We start from the raw sequence: 20,636 nt of genomic DNA, 5'->3' as shown, positions 1-20,636 counted from the left end.
CAACCAAATTTCTCTCAATAGGCAAATGGTTAAACAAACCCCGGTATATCCATTTCATGGATACTACTGAGTGATAAAAGGGAACATATTATCGACACATGCAACGATGTGGATGGATCTCAATAGCATTATTCTGAGTGAAAAAGGCCAGTTTCTGTGGGTCACATACTCGATGATTCCATTTTTAGATCATTCTCTAAAGAACAAAATGATTGAGGTGACAGATCAGTGGTTGCCAGGCGTTAATGCTGATGAGGGGTGGTACAGGGTGGGCAGGACCATAAAATGTAGCTCAAGAGATAGCTCTGTGGTGATGAAAACAATTGATTATGATGATAGTGGTAGTGGTTATACGAATCCACACCTACGATAAAATGACACAGAACTATGCACACATATTGTACCAATGTCAATTTCCTGGTATCGAAATTGTACTAGAGTTGCATAAGATGTAACAACCATCAGGGGAAATTAAGAGAAAGCTGTACCGGGACTCTGTGTACTATTTTTGCAACTTCCTGTGAATCTATAGTTATTTTAAATAAAAAAAAAATTTTAAACAATCTTGCAGCCCAGATGCAGCAATAAACAGATCCTGTACATCAGCCAAGTGCTAATTTATGAGTAAATATGACAAGCTTAATGTTCTGCAACCATCCCAAAGAGCTAAGGCATTTCAGGAGAAAGAGCACCTTAACCTCAGTTCACCAGATAATCTAAAATGATCCACTGTTGATTTTATGCTTAAAGATGCTACAAATAATAAAAAGAAAATGTGTGCCTTCTCTACCCATGTTCCAGGTTTTCTGGTGGTTTCTGGGCACAAGCAGCAAATTGGGTGGGGGACCTTGAGCCAGCGAGTCTCTCCCTTCCCAGTTCTAGGTTTTCACCCCCCCTCCCCGACCCCCTTTGGTCCAATGCAAGCAACGTGACTAAGTGGAGCTGGAAGGACAAAGGGGCCAAGCTTGGGGTAGACAGAGAGGCTTGATTTACGCTTCTACCTAGAAGTGGGTCTGAGGTCATGGCCAAGGGTATGGCAAAGAGGAGATGTGAGCAAGAGACAGAAGACTGACATGAACGGGGCCCGAAACCAAGGTCTGCGCGTGACCCAGGCAGTGCTCACTGGAGGCCACCAGGCTCAGCTGCTCGTGGCCTATTGAGCCAACCATGTGAAAAGTTCCTCAATGCGGGGGCATTGGTTATTCCACCAGGTTGTTTAGTTCACCTCCGGTTCCAGCAACTCTGCTCTAGACCCCCGGGGTCTGAGTGGCGTAGTCTCGGCAATTGCCCTCCCGGGGCTGTTTTCCCAAGAACAAGGGGCATGTTCCTGCACTCAGCCATGGGGCCGAAGCTATCTTTATCAAAGCAGTCTATGCACATGACAGACCCCTAGCCTCCCAGCTGGTCAACAGCGTTGATCTCTGGAGAGTAGGACGGAAGGAACGGTCATGGGGGGGACAGGTACTTGAGTTTTAGCCTCCACACTGCTAGCAGTGGGGCCTTGGAGGGTACGACTGACTATCAAGAAAGTTCATCATCTCGTGGGAATTGATAAGTTCTCATGGGTGTTTTTCTGAACTCTTGTCTTGCATTATTTTTCAAAGGGAATCTATAAAGGAAACTCCAACAACCCTCCACTGCAGGACTTTGTGCCAAAAAGTGCATTTTCTCGCAAACATTATATTTAAGTAAGCTAGGCAATCGAGAGAACACTTCAGAAATTACAAATACGCAGACACAATCAGGTCCTAAAGATAAGCCTGCCACACACATAACAGCCCCCTCCAGCCCAGGGACACCTTGCCCTGATGACACGGCAAGGGAGCATTTCCGATACGTCAGAGACCGTGGCTATGGAAGGATGCCTCTAGCCCATTTAAAAGCGTGTGCTGTGTACAGCAGAGACCCAAGGGAAGAACCAGATAACCATCCAAGCCTTTTCTCATCTCGGTGAGAGTTTTATAAATTCTCGGCTCAACAGGAACTGAGACCACTGGGAAGAAACATAACAGATCCAGATCACACGGGCATCCCAAAGAAATGTACAGAAATAAGTCCAAATGTTAGGGCCCTACTTTTTCAGAGTATCAGTATAGAAGATTCTATTCTGCAGGGCTCTTTTTTCATATCATGTGAAAAGGGAATTGCCTTCTTTGGTACCCACTACCCTTTAGATAAGGACAAATTTAACATTCAATGCCAAGAGAAAGTATTTGCTAGAAAAAAAAAAAAAAGAGTTCACGAAGTCCCCTGTTTCTTGTTTTCTGACCCTGGAAAATAATGTAACCCAGGACAATTGCATTTTTTTCCCTAGTGTCAGGATAATTAGGTAACTAGATCACTCTATTTACCTGATCTAGTTGTTCGTTAACCTACTCACATCTACTTTTGTCTCCTTTAAAGGAATTTTGGGGTCTTTTTTTTCGAGAGAGAGAGAGAGAGAGAGAGTGGGGGGCGGGGAAGGGCAGAGAGAGAGGTTGTGGGGGAGAATCTCCGGCAAGCTCCACGCTCAGTGCAGAGCCCGACATGGGGCTTGATCCCACGACCCTGGGATCATGACCTGAGCCAGTATCAAGAGTCAGACACTCAACCCACTGAGCCACCCAGGTGCACCTTTGGGGTCATTTCTAAATGAATGGCGTACTGGTGCTGCATTTAATTTTGAAGCTGTTTGCAGCCCTTTGTGGAGGTTACAGAGAACGAGTGTGAGGATGTGTGTTTACTCACATACATTCTCAACCAGCTGCCCTTTCCCTGTCACTTCAGCTACTGTTTCGGTTTTTCCAACTGGTCCTCCTCACATCTCAGCAGAGCCTGCCTGCGTCTTACGTTGTGGAGCTTTCTGGCTGTCAGAAACTTGGCTGGCCAAGTGTCTAGCTGACTTTATATAAGAAACTCCTGGAGGCTTCCAGAGTCTTACACTCCATGAATATCTATATCTGATTATGCCACCTTGCTGCCGTTAGAATGCTCTGGTCTTGTACCATGGGGACACAGAGATGGATTACAGATCCCAGGCTCATCCAGCTTTTACAAGTATTTCCCATTTAGGATCCAGGCCTACAGAACCTCCTTAGAATTCAGTTATGGAGGCAGCCATTGTCATTGGAATTCAGGCAGAACTCTGGCACCCAAAAGCTCTGGTTTCCTATGTATGTAGAATGGCCTGGAGAGGGGCCAAATCAGCTTTTGAGAGCTGGGAGTTGAAGATACAAAACCCACAGCACAGGCCAAGCCTCTTGGGCTAGTTGAAAACTCTCGGAATGGACCGCACACTTCTATCAGAGATGAGAAGCTCATGTTCATCAGAATGTCCAAAAAGCAAATGGGGATACTTCAAGACTCATGGTATGTAATCCAAATGGAAAATCATCAGGTTTTCTCTATGCGTAGGGACAATGGCCAGCCAAGCCCTCCTAAGCCTGGGCACCACTGTTGCCTTCCCTCTCTGAAACTCCTGATGGTACAGTGGGGCTGGTGGGAGGTGGACTGGAAAGGAGAGATGCACAAGATCTGAGAGCACAGACAGCCACCTGTTTTTAATCAAATGTTCCATAAACATGTGGTGCTAAAACTAAGCACAGGAATTACAGTATTTATTGAGCACCTACTACAAGCCCAAACTGGTTCAATCTCAAAGCCCACTGCTGGCTACTGCAGCACAGTCCCACCAGGTCCCTGGCTGCTTGGGTGGGCCTAGAGCCTAGGACCAGTGCTCCCACTGGGGCTTCCTCATTTTGTCGAATGCCTTCCACGAGCTTATGTAAGCATTTCTCTGGCACGCTATGCATTGTTCCCAACTGACTCCAGACCTTTCCTGTTTTATACTTCCCAAGGGTCTCCATGCTTGGAGCTGTCCTAGGGCTGTGCCAGGCAGGTGTGAAATGGCCCCAGAAGATCCTGATCCAATGGCTCAGATAGCCATCATGGAGAAAATAAATAAAATGGAAATAAAATTAGCACAGTGCCTGGTTGTCCCACATGTGCAAGGTGGTACACAGGTTGGTGTCTAGGGTCATCCCTATGAATGAGTGATGAGTAATTTCCACACCTTTGACTCACCTCTGGGCCAATAATTCTCCTACTTGGCAGTCACTTTTGTACAGACCCCCAACTTAGTGGTCATAGGTCCTCGTACGTATGTACGTGGCCATAGCTCCATAGTGGAGCTCCTCGTATATATTCTTCCCTCTGCTCTTCCTATGTCTGCCCTCCCCAGTCCTGAGGCAGAAATTCAGAAGCTTACTTGTGTGGACATAGGTATGCATTGTTGGGGCAAGGCATCTCTAAGACTCTGAGAGCAACGGTATCGAAATGGACAGAGTGAGGCTCACGGCTGTGGGGACAGCTGCATGCCCACAGAGTGATATCACAGGCATAATTTATAGGAGGGTGATCTGCAGAGACAAATGGGTTCAGCGAAGTGCTGTAGTCCCTCGGGAGCTCTCCACATGAGCAGTCGACGGCCATCTTCTTTGCTCACCCCTCAGGATTCATCCTTCTTGTCATCACAGAACCTTGATTCTCTTGGGGAACCACCACCCTGTCAGTCTGGTCTACGTTGCTGGGTGGGACTGATCCCACTCCCAGAAGATGGGTGGGCACGTGACACTGATCTGGCCCATGAAAGCACTTGATTAGTTCTGGGATGGGCACTAACCTAACTTTGGCAAATGAAACTTATTTTTGAGATTTTTGCTAGAATTACTGGGACAGAGCACTCCCCATATGGTAGAATTCCTAACTTACTGACTGTCAGCCTGGAGCTACTGGGGACATTGATGCCATTATGCTTGGACAGCCTGCCAAGAACCGAGCCAACTCAAGGGAAATCCTCCCTATGAAATACACGGCTACAGTGGGTGGGGTTTATTGAGTCCAGAGATCCAGCCGTGCCTGGAGCCAGACCTTTGTTGGTCTCCAGGGAGATGAGGTGATGGATCTGTTTTTCTGCTTCAGTTAGTTTGAAGTGGCTTTACATACCTGCCCTGAAACGTTGCAGAGAAATCCAAGTGTGGACATTAACGTTTGTATGAAACAGAAATAATATGAGGTCGCCAGGGCTGATATTGAGCTAATATGCACAGTTAGGACTGTACCATTGTTGAACTATTGAGATATGTCCATTCCAGTTTGTAAACAGTTACCCCCCTCTCCACCTGCCCAGTACTGCCCCGGCCTGCTGGACCATCCCTTGGCACGCCCTGGACCTCCCCGCTAAATCTACCAACTAAAGGGAGGCTTCCGCTGGCAGCTACTCCGACTGGTCTTTCGAAGGTGATCGGTGCCCCCCCGTGTTGCAAAATTCAATGGTCATTCCTTAGCTCTTCTCTTGCTTGGCCTGCCAATAACATTTGGACACCAACACAGCTGGCCGCTCCCTCCTTGAACACTCTACGTGGCTTAAAGGACACCTTCCACACCTGCAGCTCCTCCTGCCTTCCTGGCCACAGCTTGAATTTCTTTTGCTGGCTCCTCTCCGTGTCCTTCACTTCTAAAGGTTGGCAGACCCCAAGGCACAGTCCTTAGACCTCTTTCCCATGTGCATTCATTCTCTTGGTGATCTTAGCCAGGCTCACGGCTTTAGATACTATTCCAAATTTACATCTCACCTGGACCTTTCCCTTCAAGTCTAAACTTATACACCCGCTGGCCTACAGGACACCTCCACTTGGTGTCTGACAGGCATCTCAGAATTAACATGTCCACAACTCAGCTCCTGATAAGCAACGCACCCCATAGTACTTCTTCCTGCGGTGCTCCCATTTCATCTCCCCCTTGCTCGAGCCTAAAGCCTTGGTCTCTAAGTCCCCTCTGTCTCTCACACACACACACACCCCACACTTGCTTTGTCAACAAATCCCAGCAGATGTACCTTCGAAACATGTCCATAAACAGAGCCCTGCAAACCGTCTTCCTGCCACCCCACCTCCCTCCAAGCCGTCACCATCTCTCAGCCGCATGACTGCACAAGCCTCCTAACCGGACTCCCAAGCTTCTGCCTTTGACCGGCTACGCTTCATCTTGACACAGAAGCCAGAGTGATTCTTTTAAAATTTAAGTTGGGTCACATCATTCCTCTGATACTGCCCACTTATTCAGAGCAAAGGCCAGTGCCATTAGCAGGAGCTCCTGAGGCTTGCATGAAGCAGCTCCTGCTACCCCTCTCCCTTCTCTTCCCTGCACCCCAAGCACTCTGGCCCCAGCTGAGCCCACTGTGCTCCCTCTCGGGGCCTTTGCTTTGCTCTTCGCTCCGCCTGAAATGCTCCTTCCCCGTTTACCTGCAGAACTCCCTTCCCCACTTTGTTCACATCTGAATTCAAATATTGCTTTCTCGGTGACGGCTTCCCTTAACCACCTTGTCTAAGATTTCAACCCTTCCCTCTACCAACTTTTTTTTTAATATTTATACTCATTATTTAATAGGTTTTATATTTCACTCATTTACATTGTTTTCTTTGGTCCTCCTCAAGAAAATGTAAACTCAAGGGGCGCCTGGGTGGCTCAGTCGGTTGGGCGTCTGACTTCGGCCCAGGTCATGATCTCACAGCTCGTGAGTTCAAGCCCCGTGTCGGGCTCTGTGCTGACAGCTCGGAGCCTGGAGCCTGCTTCGGATTCTGTGTCTCCCTCTCTCCCTGCCCCCTAACCCACTTGCATTCTGTCTCTGTCTCTCTCAAAAATAAATCAACATTAAACAAATTTTTTTTAAATAAAAAAAAAAGAAAATGTAAACTCAATAAGGACAGGGGAGGTTTTGAGTACTTTGCTCTGTCAGACAACAACCACCACATGTAACAAGCTATTGATAAATCATTGTGCATGATTTGGTGGTACCCATTCCATGGTCATTACAAATATTTTGGTTTTTTGGTGTTTTTTTTTCACTATATTTTGAATGCCACTCCTGGGGACACCCCTCTCTACCCTATCCGTCATACTCCTGGAAAAAATCAGGAAACACCTTCTTCTTCCAGTTTCACTCCTAACTGAAATAAAAGCACTCACCAATCCCGAGTTAGCCTTCTAGAGAAGCGGGTATTTGTAAACGGAGGCCTTGGGAGGAGGCTGTCAGCCTTCCGTTCCCCGGTGAGGATGCTCCATATCACAGATTCATGAATTATTATCTGCCTCACATTCCACCGTCTGCTAATTTAGCTTCTGAGCTTTCAGAGAGTCTCATATAGGAGGGACAAACCTGAGATTGCTCACGACCCCCCCCCTGGGGCCCGGACACCAAGGCTGAGCCTGGGCTGACACCACACCAGGTGACCTGCCCCACCCACCGTGGGCAGAGGGCCGCTTCTTGCATTTTGGTTTGAAAACGCCACAGAGCACATGAAATTCCAAGTCTGTTTGTAGAGGTTTCATTGACAGAAGGAACTCCAGGAGTAGGAGGAGAGGGTGGGGATGGGAGGGAGAAAAATGGAGGAGAATGCGGATTGATGCATCTTTGGATGCTTCTTTACGGTAGGATCAGACAAATGAAGACAATCCAAGCAAGGCCAGCACCATGCCCAGAGAGCACGGCTGGGCTCCTGCCTGTGCCATTACCTTAGATTGAGAGGCTCCTCCGTGATGCCTTTCCCTTTCAAGCTGGGCTGGAAAGAGCAGAAGCTAAACAAAAAAGGAAAAGATCATTCCAGCAGCAGAGTCAAGACTCTTCCACCACCAGAGAGACAGTTTTGGTGCCAGTCAAGAGGCAGGGTGCAGACTTGCCCCTCCCATACCCCATCCTGTCCCCAGGGAATGAACACCAGACCCAGGTGCACCTCTGAGGCAGGCCCTCAGCATCCCCTGGCATTATACACTCTGGCCTTAATAAAAATGGTAATAAAACAATAGTTACAATAAAAGCCATGTATGTGTTTTGGATACCTCCTCTGGGCCAGGCACTTGACAATCCTCCCATTGCCAATTCCAGCAACCACTGAAAATGCCATCTAATTTAAGGCTCCTTGAGGCAAAGTCATGGAGGGGATGGCCAACATTCACTGCCTGAGCGAGGGATATATAAAACTTCTAGATTAACTGTGACAAACTATGCTTAACATACAGAAATCACAGGGAGAAATGGATGTGAGGTACAGCCTGGCACTATCTACCTCCTCGGTTGTGTCTAAAATGGAACTTGAAGAAAATTTTGGGAGGCAATATAACAGCGCCCCTTGGAGGCGCCTCAGAGGAAGGCTCACAGTCAATGGAGATGTGCCCAGAGCTGGCGCAAACAGCCTCTCTGCAGGAGTTGTTTTCTCCATTCTGGCCCTGCCCTTTGGACCCAGCAGCTGGTTGGAGTGCCAGTGACTGGCCAGGGCCAACAGGAAGACAAGGCTAGAACTTCTGAGCACAAAATGGGGCTTCCCAGACTGGGGGTGTCAAATATCACCTCAGAACTCCCAACCCAAAGTGGAGCGGAACATACCCTCCCCCAACTTCTGTTAATACACTTTCTGTGTTGTCTGTCTATGGCTAGGAACCTGCTTTCCTTTCCAGCCCTTCTAGATTCTCCACAGATCTATTTATCTGTAACTTCAAGAATAATGAAAAAAAAAGAACCATTAGAACTAAAAAAATTTAAACACTAGCATAGATTTCTTGGACTGATTCATTAATCTATTCGAAGAAAGAAGTTAAACTAAAACAGCAGGCTTCTCTCTTTAAAGAAAGAAAAAAAATGTTCCATGAAGAAGTGGGAAATCAGTTGTTTGGAATTCTTTCCAGTGAAATATGAAATTGGAACAACTAAAATTGGCAACTGGGATCAAAAAGAAAAGATTAAGCCAAAAAAAATTATTTGGAAAATTAAAAAGCCAAGCCAGAAAATTCTGGAAGGCCCATTAAACAGCCAGCTTCTTAAATGTGTTGTGTCTGCACAAGTTTTTCCCCCTTTAGTCATTACTGTCCTAAACCACTTCAGTCCATGAAATGGAGCCTGTTTCTCGGATTTAGGGAAGGCATTTCTGCATCTTTTTCTATACTTCATTCCATGATTCAATAGCTCTGTATGTCAGTAGGTTCTTCCCATGTCTGATCTAAATCTTGCTTGCTGTGGGTTGAGAACAGCTCTCCTGAGAACAGAGCTGAGCTGTCTTTGTCCTGTTCTCAGTTCATGATCAGTTTTCTCCGAGGAGGATTTTCAAACACTTACCTTTTGAAGACCTTACTCCGATCGCTGTTGTGAAAGACAAGAAACTTGGAATATCCATTTTGGAAAAAGAGCTCCAGGGCAATGTCCTATAAAGAGGAGAAACCCCTTTCATTGCTACTGAAGTTGCCTGAAATGGAGAAACCCAGGCCACAGAGCCACTAGCAATGGGTCATTTGGTTCTCTGTGTCAGACAACCCTTTCTGGTTGGTTCTTCCAACCTTCTAAGGGGGTACAAAGACTTTAGTGACACTGATGAAGGGAGTCCCCACAAAATTGGTAGGAGGGCAGGAGGGCCTCAGACTTTCTTTGACTGAAGCAGGAAGCAAGAGCCCCACTCCCAGGATAAGCCAGATAAGGAATAGACAGAGGGAGGAAAGGGCCTGGTGATACCTTCAGACTCCTCTACTTCTGGGTCACAAGTTTGGTTTCCTGAACCAGAGACTCACCTCATCAGAAATATTAGGGGATGGGTAGATGGGGGGGTGGCTGGGTACATCTCACAATCTGGGCAACACTGTATGTCGACCTATAGACCTGTAGGCACAAGGTGCTTTGCCAAACTCGTTTTGCAGAGCCATTTTGATGTGGCCATGCTGACATGGCAAAGGTATTTTGTTAATGCCTAATTGAACTCTACATAATTTCCTTTCCCTCCTCCGTCCCTGTCTCCCTTCCTTCTCATCCAAGCTGTGTAAATAACGGACTTGGAACAGCCATAGAGAGAGTCTACATGTAGGATGAGGCTCAGGGATGAGACCAGTTCAGGGAGAGAATTCCGAGGGCTGGGGCGGGGGTGGAGGGTGGTGGTGCTGGGCATGGAGGAAGGCGCTGCATCTCACAACCGAGTCAGGTCCCGTTTCTACCTGACTGGTAGTGCTTCCAAAGTCCAGTTCTGGGCTCCGGAGCAGAGGGAAAGTATTTGTGATGATAGCGCAACCCCCTCTGGACAGGGTCGGGGTGCATATGGGAGCCCTGCATATTTTTCTACGATAGAAATATAAACACTGTGCAAAGCAGATGATCAGTGCAGATGTAATGGCTTCCCCCGGCAACCTTGAGCACCCAAGATTTGACTTTCTCCTAGGGGAACCCAAGAGAGATGAGGGCCATGCTCACAAGCTTTCCCCGCCCCTAACTCCCACACTACCTGGCCCTGCTCACAAGCTCTCCCGCTTCTCCTTTTCACCACTATCAGGCTAACCGAACATCTGGAAACAATCACTGTTTACTGAGGGGAAAGAAACTCACTTGCTGATACCTATGTGCTACTATATATAATCTATAAGGTAGACATAATCATAAAATAATAATTTTGAGTATTTAGATGTGCCAAAAAGTGTGCTGAGTGCTATATATGTAATGGTGGAAGAGACAAGACATGGTCGCCTGTGCTCAAACATGCTACAGTGTCAGGGCCGTGGTCTGGACTAGGCCCATGCCAGCCACACTGTCTAGAACCCTCAGGGCGAGGCTTCTTCCAGTTTTCACCTTCTAGTTTACTGTCCTTGCAAGGAAGCGCACTAAGGTCAGGCAAGATGAGAACCAACACTTTGTGGGCAAAATCAGTGGAGAGGGAGGAAGAGGGCTGGTTGGATTCCAGCAGCTTGCTGATCCTTTCGAGAATGAGCCCCCTAGAAAGGCCCCCCTGAGCTTCAGTGTCAGAAAATAGTGAGAAAGCCCCCAGGCAGGAGGATCACAGGATGAATTACAGACCCAAAGACATTTACAGATAAAACACTCATTACTAGGTTGATTAGAGCCAACCCCATCCCCCATTGGCCTTAGCAGAACAGAGACTCTCCAGAAAGGGTGGAAGAAGGTTTGGGCCCCTCCCCTCCCACAAGGGTGGTCCCTCCTCTCTTCCTGTTCCTCTGCCAGACGCCTGGGAGGCCTTCGGATGCAGCTTCGATGCTGTAAGGCTGGGCTGGAGAGGCCCAGATGTGTCTGCGGCCAGCAGGGGCTCCTCCCTTCGCACCTGAAGTGAAAAGTCTCAGCAAAGCCCTGACTCTGAAGGGTACTGGCTCTGTTAGCCCCTTGTGAGTCCTTGAAGGCACTGGGTGAAGCTCTGGGACCCTGGTTGGAGGAGACAATCAAGAGATCTCCAAACCACTTGACCCAGGAAGTGCCCAGGAGCTTGAAGATGGTTGAGCCTGTGCGGAGGGCAGAGGGGAGGGACAGAGGTCAGCGGAGGGGTCCACAGGCTCAGATAAGGCAGGCTGACCCTTGACTCTTAGTCTTCAGCTCTGCCACAGGGCAACGGAGCTGTCCTGTCCTGTATTCCAGCATCTCCAAGGTCGCTCTGGGACGTGTCAAGGGAAAAGGAAAGCAAAGAGACTGGATCCTAAATGACACAGTAAGAGAGAGAAGGTCCCAGCAGCCAAATAGGAGGAAATGGGGAGAGAATGAAGCAGACTTCAGCACTGCCAACCTGGAAGCCAGGCCCAACATCAGCCAGCGGACTCACAGATGTGTCCCAAAGGCACTGGGCTATGCACAGGTGTGAAGGGGGTCACGGAGGTGTCCTGAACTTTCAGATGGGGCCTCCATAGCACCTAGATGCTTTTTCCATGAAAAGATGGTTCTCCCTCTTGCCCCCTCCCCGGGGCATACCTGCAGGAGGAAGCGTGCCTGCCGGAGCTCCCTGAGGTCCCCATAGCTATGTCTCTGGCACGAGTAGTGGTCGGAGGACCTGTCTTTGCTGCACATGTTGAAAATGAATGGATCGCTGATGCTGAAAAGGAAACACGACATGCAGTGAGAGGGTGTCTGGAGGGCTTGTTCCCCTTCCTGCCCCATGATACCCCGGACCCCATGTTTCTGGAGACACTGCAGGAGGAGTGCTGCAATCATGACCAGCTAGGGTGCTGGCACCGCTGACCTGCTAAACCCTTTCTGAGTTCCTGCCTGGGTCGGCCCTGCCCTGGAGCAGGGTGGGGCATCCATGTCACCCGGTGAGGCGACAGCCTCCAGGGCAGACAGTGGCACAGGATGCAAGGGGTGAGTGTAAGAAGGCTCTCTAGGTGTAGGGTCGAGGGGGTGGAGAAGAGTGAAAGAGACACCCCATTACACATGGAGAAAGTTCAGGCCAGAAGGCAGGGGCAGAAAGATGATGAGCCTCCATAAAAAAGCCTGGCTTCAGCAACATGGGGTCTGGGGTGGCCCAGCCATGTGGGATGGCATCTAGAGTACCAGGGGAGAAAGGTGCAGAGAACCCCTGAGCCCCAAAGAGGTGTGCAGCGGGCTGAGAGCACTGGTGGGCTGGAGGATACTGGCCACAGCATCAGCGGTGGCCCCCAGAGCCCCGACCCAGAGCCAGGAGCAGAACGACTCTCCTGTGGGAAGAGAGGGAGAGGGGAGAAAGGGAGAACTGTGAATTTGACTAAGATTTATCCCATAGGGGACAACTTGTGCAATGCAAGTAACGGAAACACCTTTCGGTAACCAGATAAAGCTTTTCACCACCAATATGAATGGGGACTTGAGACATAAAACTGATTTCAGGTATAGAGTTACATTTCTGAACTTCTGAGTTATGTAGCAAAGTTAAACTGTGTATGTGACTGGAAAAGCTCTGATCAAATGCCTTTTGGGGACTTGAGCAACAAGGGGCCTCCCAGGCACCCCAGTCCCCAAGAAGCCTGTGTATCAACTACAGATATGAAGAGCCAAGAACTGAAAGAGCCCCCGCAGCAGCACAAGGTGGCGGCGATGGCTGCTATCTCCCCTCCTCGCCACCCCAGCTCTGAGTGTGGCCCTCCCCACCCAGCCTACGGAGCAGGACACCAGGCCTCCGAGCCACCCTTCCCAGGGGAAGCAGACAGATCGGTTTGTCACACTGGTCAGCAGGGCTTCTCCAGTCACGGGTCAGTGGGGGTGGCCGGGCGTCTGCAGTGCTGAGGGCGTGCCCTTGAGCACAATGCAGAATGGTTCCTGAAGGTGGAAGCGGAGGCTGCTCCTGGGGGGGTCACAGCCTGAGCCTGGCTTAGCCTCCTGAACAGCCAGCCCTCCAGGATGGAGACTCAGCCCTTTGCAGCTCCTCCTGCCCCTTCTAAGCACAAGCCTCTCAGATCTCTGCCTTGAGCCACAATGCTGTAGAACTGATCAAATACAAAGGTGGCTTTGGTTTTGGATACTTCTGCCTAGGTGCTTTAATTCAAATCTTCCGGCTAAGGCTCTTTGTCTCTGCCATCAGGGGTAAGCTGAGTTTCTGCTGAACTTCGCTGACTCCCCATGGGGCCGTGGTGGTAATTCTCGTTCCTACTTCCAGCTTAGGTCAACCAGCATCTCTGGTCAAGGCACTGATGAGAATGGCAGTGGCGTTGCCTCCATGCTCCCGTAGCCCCTTGCTTGCAGGAACCACAGCAAACATCATCTGTGCTTTAGCCACACATTTGGTTCTTTCCCCAGCGGACTATGAGTGAGTTCCCTGGGGCACGGACCTGTGCCCACGGCTCTCCACCGTCCACATCTTCCCCAGAGCTCTGGGCATGTTTGTTGAGTGGATTGACAAGCATCAGGTCCTACAGCCTGCCAAGTACATCCTGTCTGTTGTTTAATTTAAACCTCATAACCTCCTTACAGAGCATGTGCCATTAGTATTCCCATATCAGAAATGAGGAAACTGCATTCCAAAGAGGAAAAGTGACTTTTCCAAGGTCACATGGAACTGGTTTCAAACCCAGGTCCTCTGACTCTAAAATTGAAGCTCATTCATCAGTACCCTATCTCCTTTGAGGCCGAAAGACCCACTAGCTTTTACAGAGCTCTCCCTGCAAGCTCGCTCCTTACAGCTCCCTCTGTGCTGACTGGTCCTGCAACCCAGCACTCTGAGACACTGATGACGTGAGGAAGAATGTTCTGGAAAATGCTTTCAGGAAGGAGCTTTTAGGAGGAAATGCATTCATTTTTCTCCTACTTGTAGAGATAGAATAACCTGATATGGCAGGAATGCTCAGACAGACCCAAATGCTCAGGAAGACAAAAGTGTAAAAAACGTTACTGAGTTCACTGATGTGAGTCCAGGTTGAAGTTCCGTCTTATCTAGTGTTAGTCACACAGCTATGACTGGGTCTCTTTGCCAACACTGTTTTCTCCCTGTTCTGTGCATTAAGGCAGAGTTCAGGCCCTTAAGGCCAATGGATAAAAGAAAGGAGGAGCTGATTCATGTCCTTCTTTAGATGGAGCTGTGGCCACAGTTTATAGGATGCTATTCACTACTGTTTTGCATGACAGCTATCATGATAAATGCAAGTTTGCCACAGTGGTTACAGTATCCTTTTTAATATTCTTAACTAGGGAAACCACAGTGAACCAAGTGGTAATCCTATTGGTTGACCTGGTCTTTGGTAGTAAAAGTGGACTTCAGACTAAAATATTTGAAGTTATTTCTGAGCTAATCCAATTATTGTCAGAATTTATACCTGTAATTTATACCCAGAATCATTCACTAGATCATAAACTCATTACCATACTCAGCCCACATCTGACTTATCTCTGTGTGTGTATGGAGTCTACCACAGTTGCCTGGCACAATACAGATTTCCAGTATTTGTTGAATTGAATTAAACAGAGAAATGATGCCTCAGAACTGTTGACTGATGTGGAGAAAATGTCTTATTATAAGTACCCTATCACAAAGAGCCAGCTGGATGGCTTGGATTCCAACAAAATGAATCAAATGTTGCATACCTTGTGAGCTTGCCTGACACTATTATGGGTAGAGTAGTGTCCTCCAAGAGGGATATGCTATATGTTGAAATCCTAACCCCCAGTATCTCAGAATGTGGCTTTTTTTTTTTTTTAGAAATAGGGTGTTTACAGAGGTAGTAGTGTTAAAATGGGGTCAAGATTGTCCCTAATCCAATATGACTGGTGTCCTTAAACAAAGGGGAAATTTGGACACAGAGACAGACAGACACACACACACACACACAGAGGGAAGATCTCATGACACACAGACATAAAGTGGCCATGTGACTGGAATGATGTGTCTCCAAGCCAAGAAAAGGCAAGGGCTGCAGGGAAACACCAGAGGCTATGAGGCAAGGAAGGATCCTCTCTGAGAACTGGAGAGAGACCATGGCCCTGCTGACACCTTGATTTTGGCCTTCTAGCTTCCAGAATTGGGAGACAATAAATTTGTTTTTTTAAGCCACCTAATTTTTGGTACTTTGTTATATAGCCTTAGGGAACAAATACAATCATTCTATTCAGGTAATGGGCAATCTCACTGAAAGCAAAATAAACCATCTAGAAAGGTCCTTACCTTCTGAGGAAAGCTCCAAAGTACTCAAGCACAATCAATGCTGGAGGATTTGCATTGTTCCTTAGTTTTATTTGGGATATTTTTATGGTGCATCAGAGAGCTTCTTTCAAGGTCTAGTGCTCAACTATACTCAATTTGATGGCAGTCTTTTAAAGAAACATTTCAGGGTTGCGTTAGCTTTATTTTTAACTTGCTTATTTATGTATCTTCCTTAGTCTCCATGGTCAAAATAAGACTTAATCCCCATTGATCTCACATGATCTAATAGCTGGTCTCTGAGAACCGCATCTGCATGAGTGCCAGAAGTTTCTTAGGGCAGCAGACAAGACCTCAGAGAGAAAGCATTGTCTGGTTAACAAATACTTCTTTGAGGTCTGGTGACTAAAATTACCTAAGCAATTCCCAAATGATACTCCAGGGTAGTAATTTGTTCTCACTGCACTCCTACTCGCATTCTAGAAAAATACACTTCCAGACACGGGAAGTCTCCTTTGTCATTGCAAATCAAGTGAGTACCTACAACCCGACAACTGGGCTTCTATTAAAAGTGCAGATGTAGCCAATTTGATCATGATTAGATGCGCCTCATAAACACAATTTGCCTAATCAATAACATCTTCTCTAACACTAACTCGATTTAAACCAGAGGTGGAGAGTGGAGCAATGGATTATGCAAGTCGTTACAGGGGCATGCCATGCAGATAGGTAGACGAGAAAGCTTTCATCAGCTCTCAGAAAGGCAAGTCTGCAGACTCATTGTCCGTATTGATCAGTATCAATAAAACATGAGGAATAAGATGGGATGCATGTGCCAAGGATTAATTATGCTCCTCCTGCCTTGGAAAAGCACAGAAGACTCGCAGCAACCGGTGAACACTTGGTATGAATAAAAGATGCAAATGAGCAGAAAGAAAAATGCCAAGCATTTTAAAGCAAATCTAAATCAAAGGAGGGTGGGCTGACATCTATTCTTTCACACTCCTTGAACTCTTGCTTCCTGCCATAGGCTGGAAATGATAACAACAACCAGGGGTTAAAATTTTTAAGTTATTGGCAGGTAAGGCTCTGGTGCTTCTGTCGATAGTCTAAAACAGCGGTTCTCAAAGCGTGGTCCCACACCAGAAGCATCAGCATCACCCAAGACCTTGTTAAAATCTCAGGCCCTCCGGCAGATCTATCAAAGTAGAAACTGGGGTGAAGGTGGGTTCCCAGAAGTCTGTTTAAACTAGCCCTCAAGGTGACTTGATACTAGTTTAAGAGCTTCCGGGTGAAGAGGTTATCTTGTCATCATTTGAACCTTTGCTAAACCAGAAAAGTCAAGAAATCTTCATCCATGTTTGTTGTGATGATCAAATGTGATGATCAGGTGGGGCATATTACCTGACAACTGAGCTCCTAGCCAAAGTGTGAACAGAGTCAATCTGACTTTGAATGAATGGCTGTACATTATGAACACAAGAGAATTAACCAAGGAGAGCTACCTGAACAAATACACTTGATTATAAAGAAGGACTTCTGAATTTCCTGCCAAAGACCTCTGGTATTCGTTGGTGTAAAAAAAAAAAAAAAAAAAAAAAGACTTGTCTGACTTCTACCCAAATCCCAGCCATGTTTCAGAACCCAGATCTCAGCCTCCCTCCTCCAGTAGCCCTCCCTCACCACACTAGCCCCACGTCATCAAGTGTGATCCCAGAAGGCTCCTCTCATAATAAATTTGTGATGTCAGTGTGCTCGAAACTCTTTCCGAAAGAACCCATTTGTGCTGCTGAGTGCACTCACTCAGCACGAGGGCCACCGTCTGATGGTTTGCACAGAAGGAGCAATCGACAAGCTGTTGAATGAGCAAGCTGATGGGACTGGATTCAATCACCGAAATAACCTAAGGAGAGAAGCCCCTTTGTCTTGAGGTGTGCCCCATATCACGAGAGGTATGAGGAGCAGTCCCATTGTTACCCACCCCAAACTTCAGCTTTGGGAAGCCACAGTCATGGATGCCTATGTCTCAGTTCTTCTATTTTAGCTCATGGCTCCGTTTCAGGCACAAATGTCAGCCCACAAAGAGAACAAGGTGGGCGGGGTAGGAGTAGGGGCGGCTGGGAAGGAAGTTAAGGCTCAGGGAAGAATCTGCTGGGGAAAGCAGGGAACTCACTTGGATAAGCAGTGGCGGGTACAGTAGACATCACCCACAGGGGACAGCGTGAAGTTCTCACAGATGTAGAAGTGCTGATGGCCAAAAAGCAGGATCCCTTCGGAGACCAGGTGGCCCTGCACGATCACCAGGGAGTACTTCTGTGTCACCTGGAGGGAAACAGCGTCACGGTCAGTTCGTGTGCATGTGAAGCAGGCCCATCATGCTTATGGATGACCAGTCACCCACTGAGACACTGGACGTCGGAGTAGCGCCCTGTAAGAGGGACAGAGCCACTGCCCGAGAGCTGCCCTGCTCTTCAGAGTTTAAGTGGCACATCTACACCCAATGCCCTGTGTAGTTACCTCATTTACCCAAGGCCACCGCTACCCCCACCAAGATGAGTATTTATTGCTGTTTCGGGCATATTGACAATCTGTCTCACTTTACCTCCTGCACAATCACGCAAAACATTCTGCAGTTAACAATGAGGAAGGTTTTTAAGGTACCAGCATCCCTCAGTTACAGAGGTGAAGGAGCTTGTCAGGGGGCCAGCTGGTGAGTGGCTGAGCCAGGAGTGGAACTGGTCTGCCTAGACCCACAAGTGTTAAAACTGATACTGCTATCTCTGCAAGGCCAAGGCTAGTCCAAGGTGTGTGCAGAGGAGGCCCATGCTCTATCCCTCCTTTCAGACTCAGGTTCTCTCAGTGGCTGGAAATGCGGGCAGCTTTCCAGAATTACCTCTGCTAAAGAGAAAGCCTGGCCAAAGGTCACGCCCCCTTCCCAGTGGCTGTCTGTACCCAATATCTGGTCACTGTAGGGCTGGAAGAGTCACCCTTTGCCTCAATTCCAGCCAACTCTGAAGAATCACTCCAGACCTCAAGCTTCTGTGGAATCAGAGGCCTTTGCTGAGAGCCTCAGAGTTGCCTTTCTCCCCCTGCCCGATCCTGTGATTATCCCTCCCGGTGAACTTCCCGCATACACACCTCTGACCCGTAGTTGGCTTCCGGGGGGGCCTGACCTGGGACAATGTCTTGGTATGACCTAGAGTCCTACAGGAAGTCAGGACTAAGTGGGTCCTCACATGAAACACTTTCCTGAACAAGTGAGGAAAGAAATGAATTCTAGACGACAGGAACCCAAATGGACCAAGAGCAAGGCCAAGGCCAACATTTTCTCAGGGCAATTCTATGCTAATTCCAGTTACACAAAAGAGGAACTGATTTTTTTCAACTACCTAACATATGGCCATTGTAAACATTTTACACGTATTAACCAATATAATCCTTTCAAGCAGGCAAGGGAGATTTTACTACTGGGGGGAAAAAAAAAAGGTCCAGGGGTAAAAATCTCACCCAAGATTAGTCACATAGTAAGTGGCTGAGCCTGGGATTGAAGCTAAGCTCCCTGCTCACCGTTGGGAGAAATAATAGGACCACAGTGATGAAATCTGGAAAGCAGGCCTTGAACACCAGTTCTCCAACTCGTGCATCAAATGGGATCAAAGTCAGGGCCAAGGCCAGAAGATGAAGATCCGCCAAGGGTTTTTGGTTCCAAGTTAAGCATTACCCACTGTGATCCAGGGAAAGTCATCTCTGAACTATTTTTCCTAAGTGAGAACTAGCTAATTATCTTGGCTCCTAAAACCCAAGCCCTCTGTAGGCTGCTGGCTCCCAGGCCTCTCCTGCATCCACCTTGTCAGAGGAGCTGGCCCTCAACCTGCCTGCAGAGCCACGATTTACCACGGACTCATTTGCAACTTTGTTCATTCATCCATACGGCCATCTATTCACAAGTTTGGACTCAGCACCTACTATATGCCAGGCCCTGAGCTAGGCTTTGGGGACAGAGGCATGGACAAGATAAACAAGAACCCTATCCTCACGGGGCTTAAAATCTAGGGGGAAAATCTACCCCCTACTAGGGGGTAGTAGGCATGCAACATCAACCAATAAACGATCACAAATTGTGCTATGTGCTGAGAGAGAAACAACAGGCTGATAACAAGGAAGAGAGAAGCTTGTAGGGACACTTTTACACAAACTCTGAGACTTGATTTATGGAAGTGGGGAAGCCATGGAAAACTCAGAGAACATTTCAGGGGAAAAGAATATCCAGTCCGGAGCCTACAGACAGAAAGGGTAGATCTGGGGAACAGAAAAGAGGTCAGAGTGGCTGAATTGAAGTTGAGAAGTAGGCATGCTTAGGTCTGGGGAGGGGCCTGGAATCTTGGTAAGGCCATTGGGTTTTCTCGTTGCAATAGGAAGCCATGGGAGGGGTCATTTGTGAAAGAGGACACTGGCTGCTGGGTGCAGAGTAGATCCAAAGGAGCCAAGAGCAGGTGGTCAGTCACATGGCTCTTCCTGTAGTCCTGTGGAAAAATGGTGGCTTGGGATAGGGTGGCAGGGGCAAGTGGGAAAAAGGAGACAAGTAGGGAAGCTAAGCAAGAAGGGGTAGAATCGACAAGAACTGCTACTCAACAGACTGGAAGACTAGTAATAACAATAATAATAATAGGAAGGATTGAGGATAAATGTCTACTTTGGGATGTAGGCAATTGAGTGGAGCCCTCCAGCTTCCCTGAAAGCCTTCCCCAGAGGCAATCACCATCACCACTTTATTGTATGGAAGGGTAGCCCATGTGCCACCCCAAAATACACCACTTTGTCCCGAGGATTGTTTTGCATCAAAGACACTTAAAACGACAGCAGGTACAGGAACAGCACTCTGGCCTACGCTTTTCTTCCTGAAAGCAAGGATAACTCCCAGGTGAAAAATGCCCTCCCTATATTAGGAGGAAACGAACACTCTTAGCACCAGAGACAGAGAGGTCAGACCTAGGGAAATCTGTACAAACAAATCTGGCTGGACAAACCCTTACCTCCCTTGAGCCTCCCTGTATCTTTTAGTTACTTTTTCACAATTACTATATTTTGTTCAACTTAAGCACTTAGGCCCAACCACTTTTGGGGCTCTGCATTTTCCTGTGATGGCTCCCATGTACCTGTAAAAGTAAAATCCGTATTATCCTGTTAATCTGTCTTCTGTCACCTTAATTCTTAGGCCTGTTTGGAGCCTCTAATGGGGTAGGGGGAAAG

The 20,636-nt window shown here is 47.8% G+C and overlaps 1 protein-coding gene across 5 annotated transcripts in view; it reads right to left on the bottom strand.

Moving 5' to 3' along the window:
- WDFY4 (WDFY family member 4) overlaps nt 1-20,636 on the bottom strand; it is a 298,336-nt gene that overhangs the window by 78,245 nt on the left and 199,455 nt on the right. For all 5 annotated transcript variants that reach the window (XM_049645343.1, XM_049645342.1, XM_049645345.1 and 2 more), the window contains 4 exons: nt 17,560-17,708; nt 11,756-11,876; nt 9,146-9,231; nt 7,552-7,614 (listed from right to left, as the gene is read on the bottom strand). In XM_049645343.1, the coding sequence (XP_049501300.1) occupies nt 7,552-7,614; nt 9,146-9,231; nt 11,756-11,876; nt 17,560-17,708 (419 nt within the window). The remainder of the gene's footprint in view (nt 1-7,551; nt 7,615-9,145; nt 9,232-11,755; nt 11,877-17,559; nt 17,709-20,636) is intronic.

The sequence above is a fragment of the Panthera uncia genome, chromosome D2 (assembly GCF_023721935.1).
Source record: "Panthera uncia isolate 11264 chromosome D2, Puncia_PCG_1.0, whole genome shotgun sequence".
Lineage (NCBI taxonomy): Eukaryota > Metazoa > Chordata > Mammalia > Carnivora > Felidae > Panthera > Panthera uncia.
Note: the sequence above shows the minus strand (reverse complement) of the source record. Positions and strands in the feature narration are given on the sequence as shown.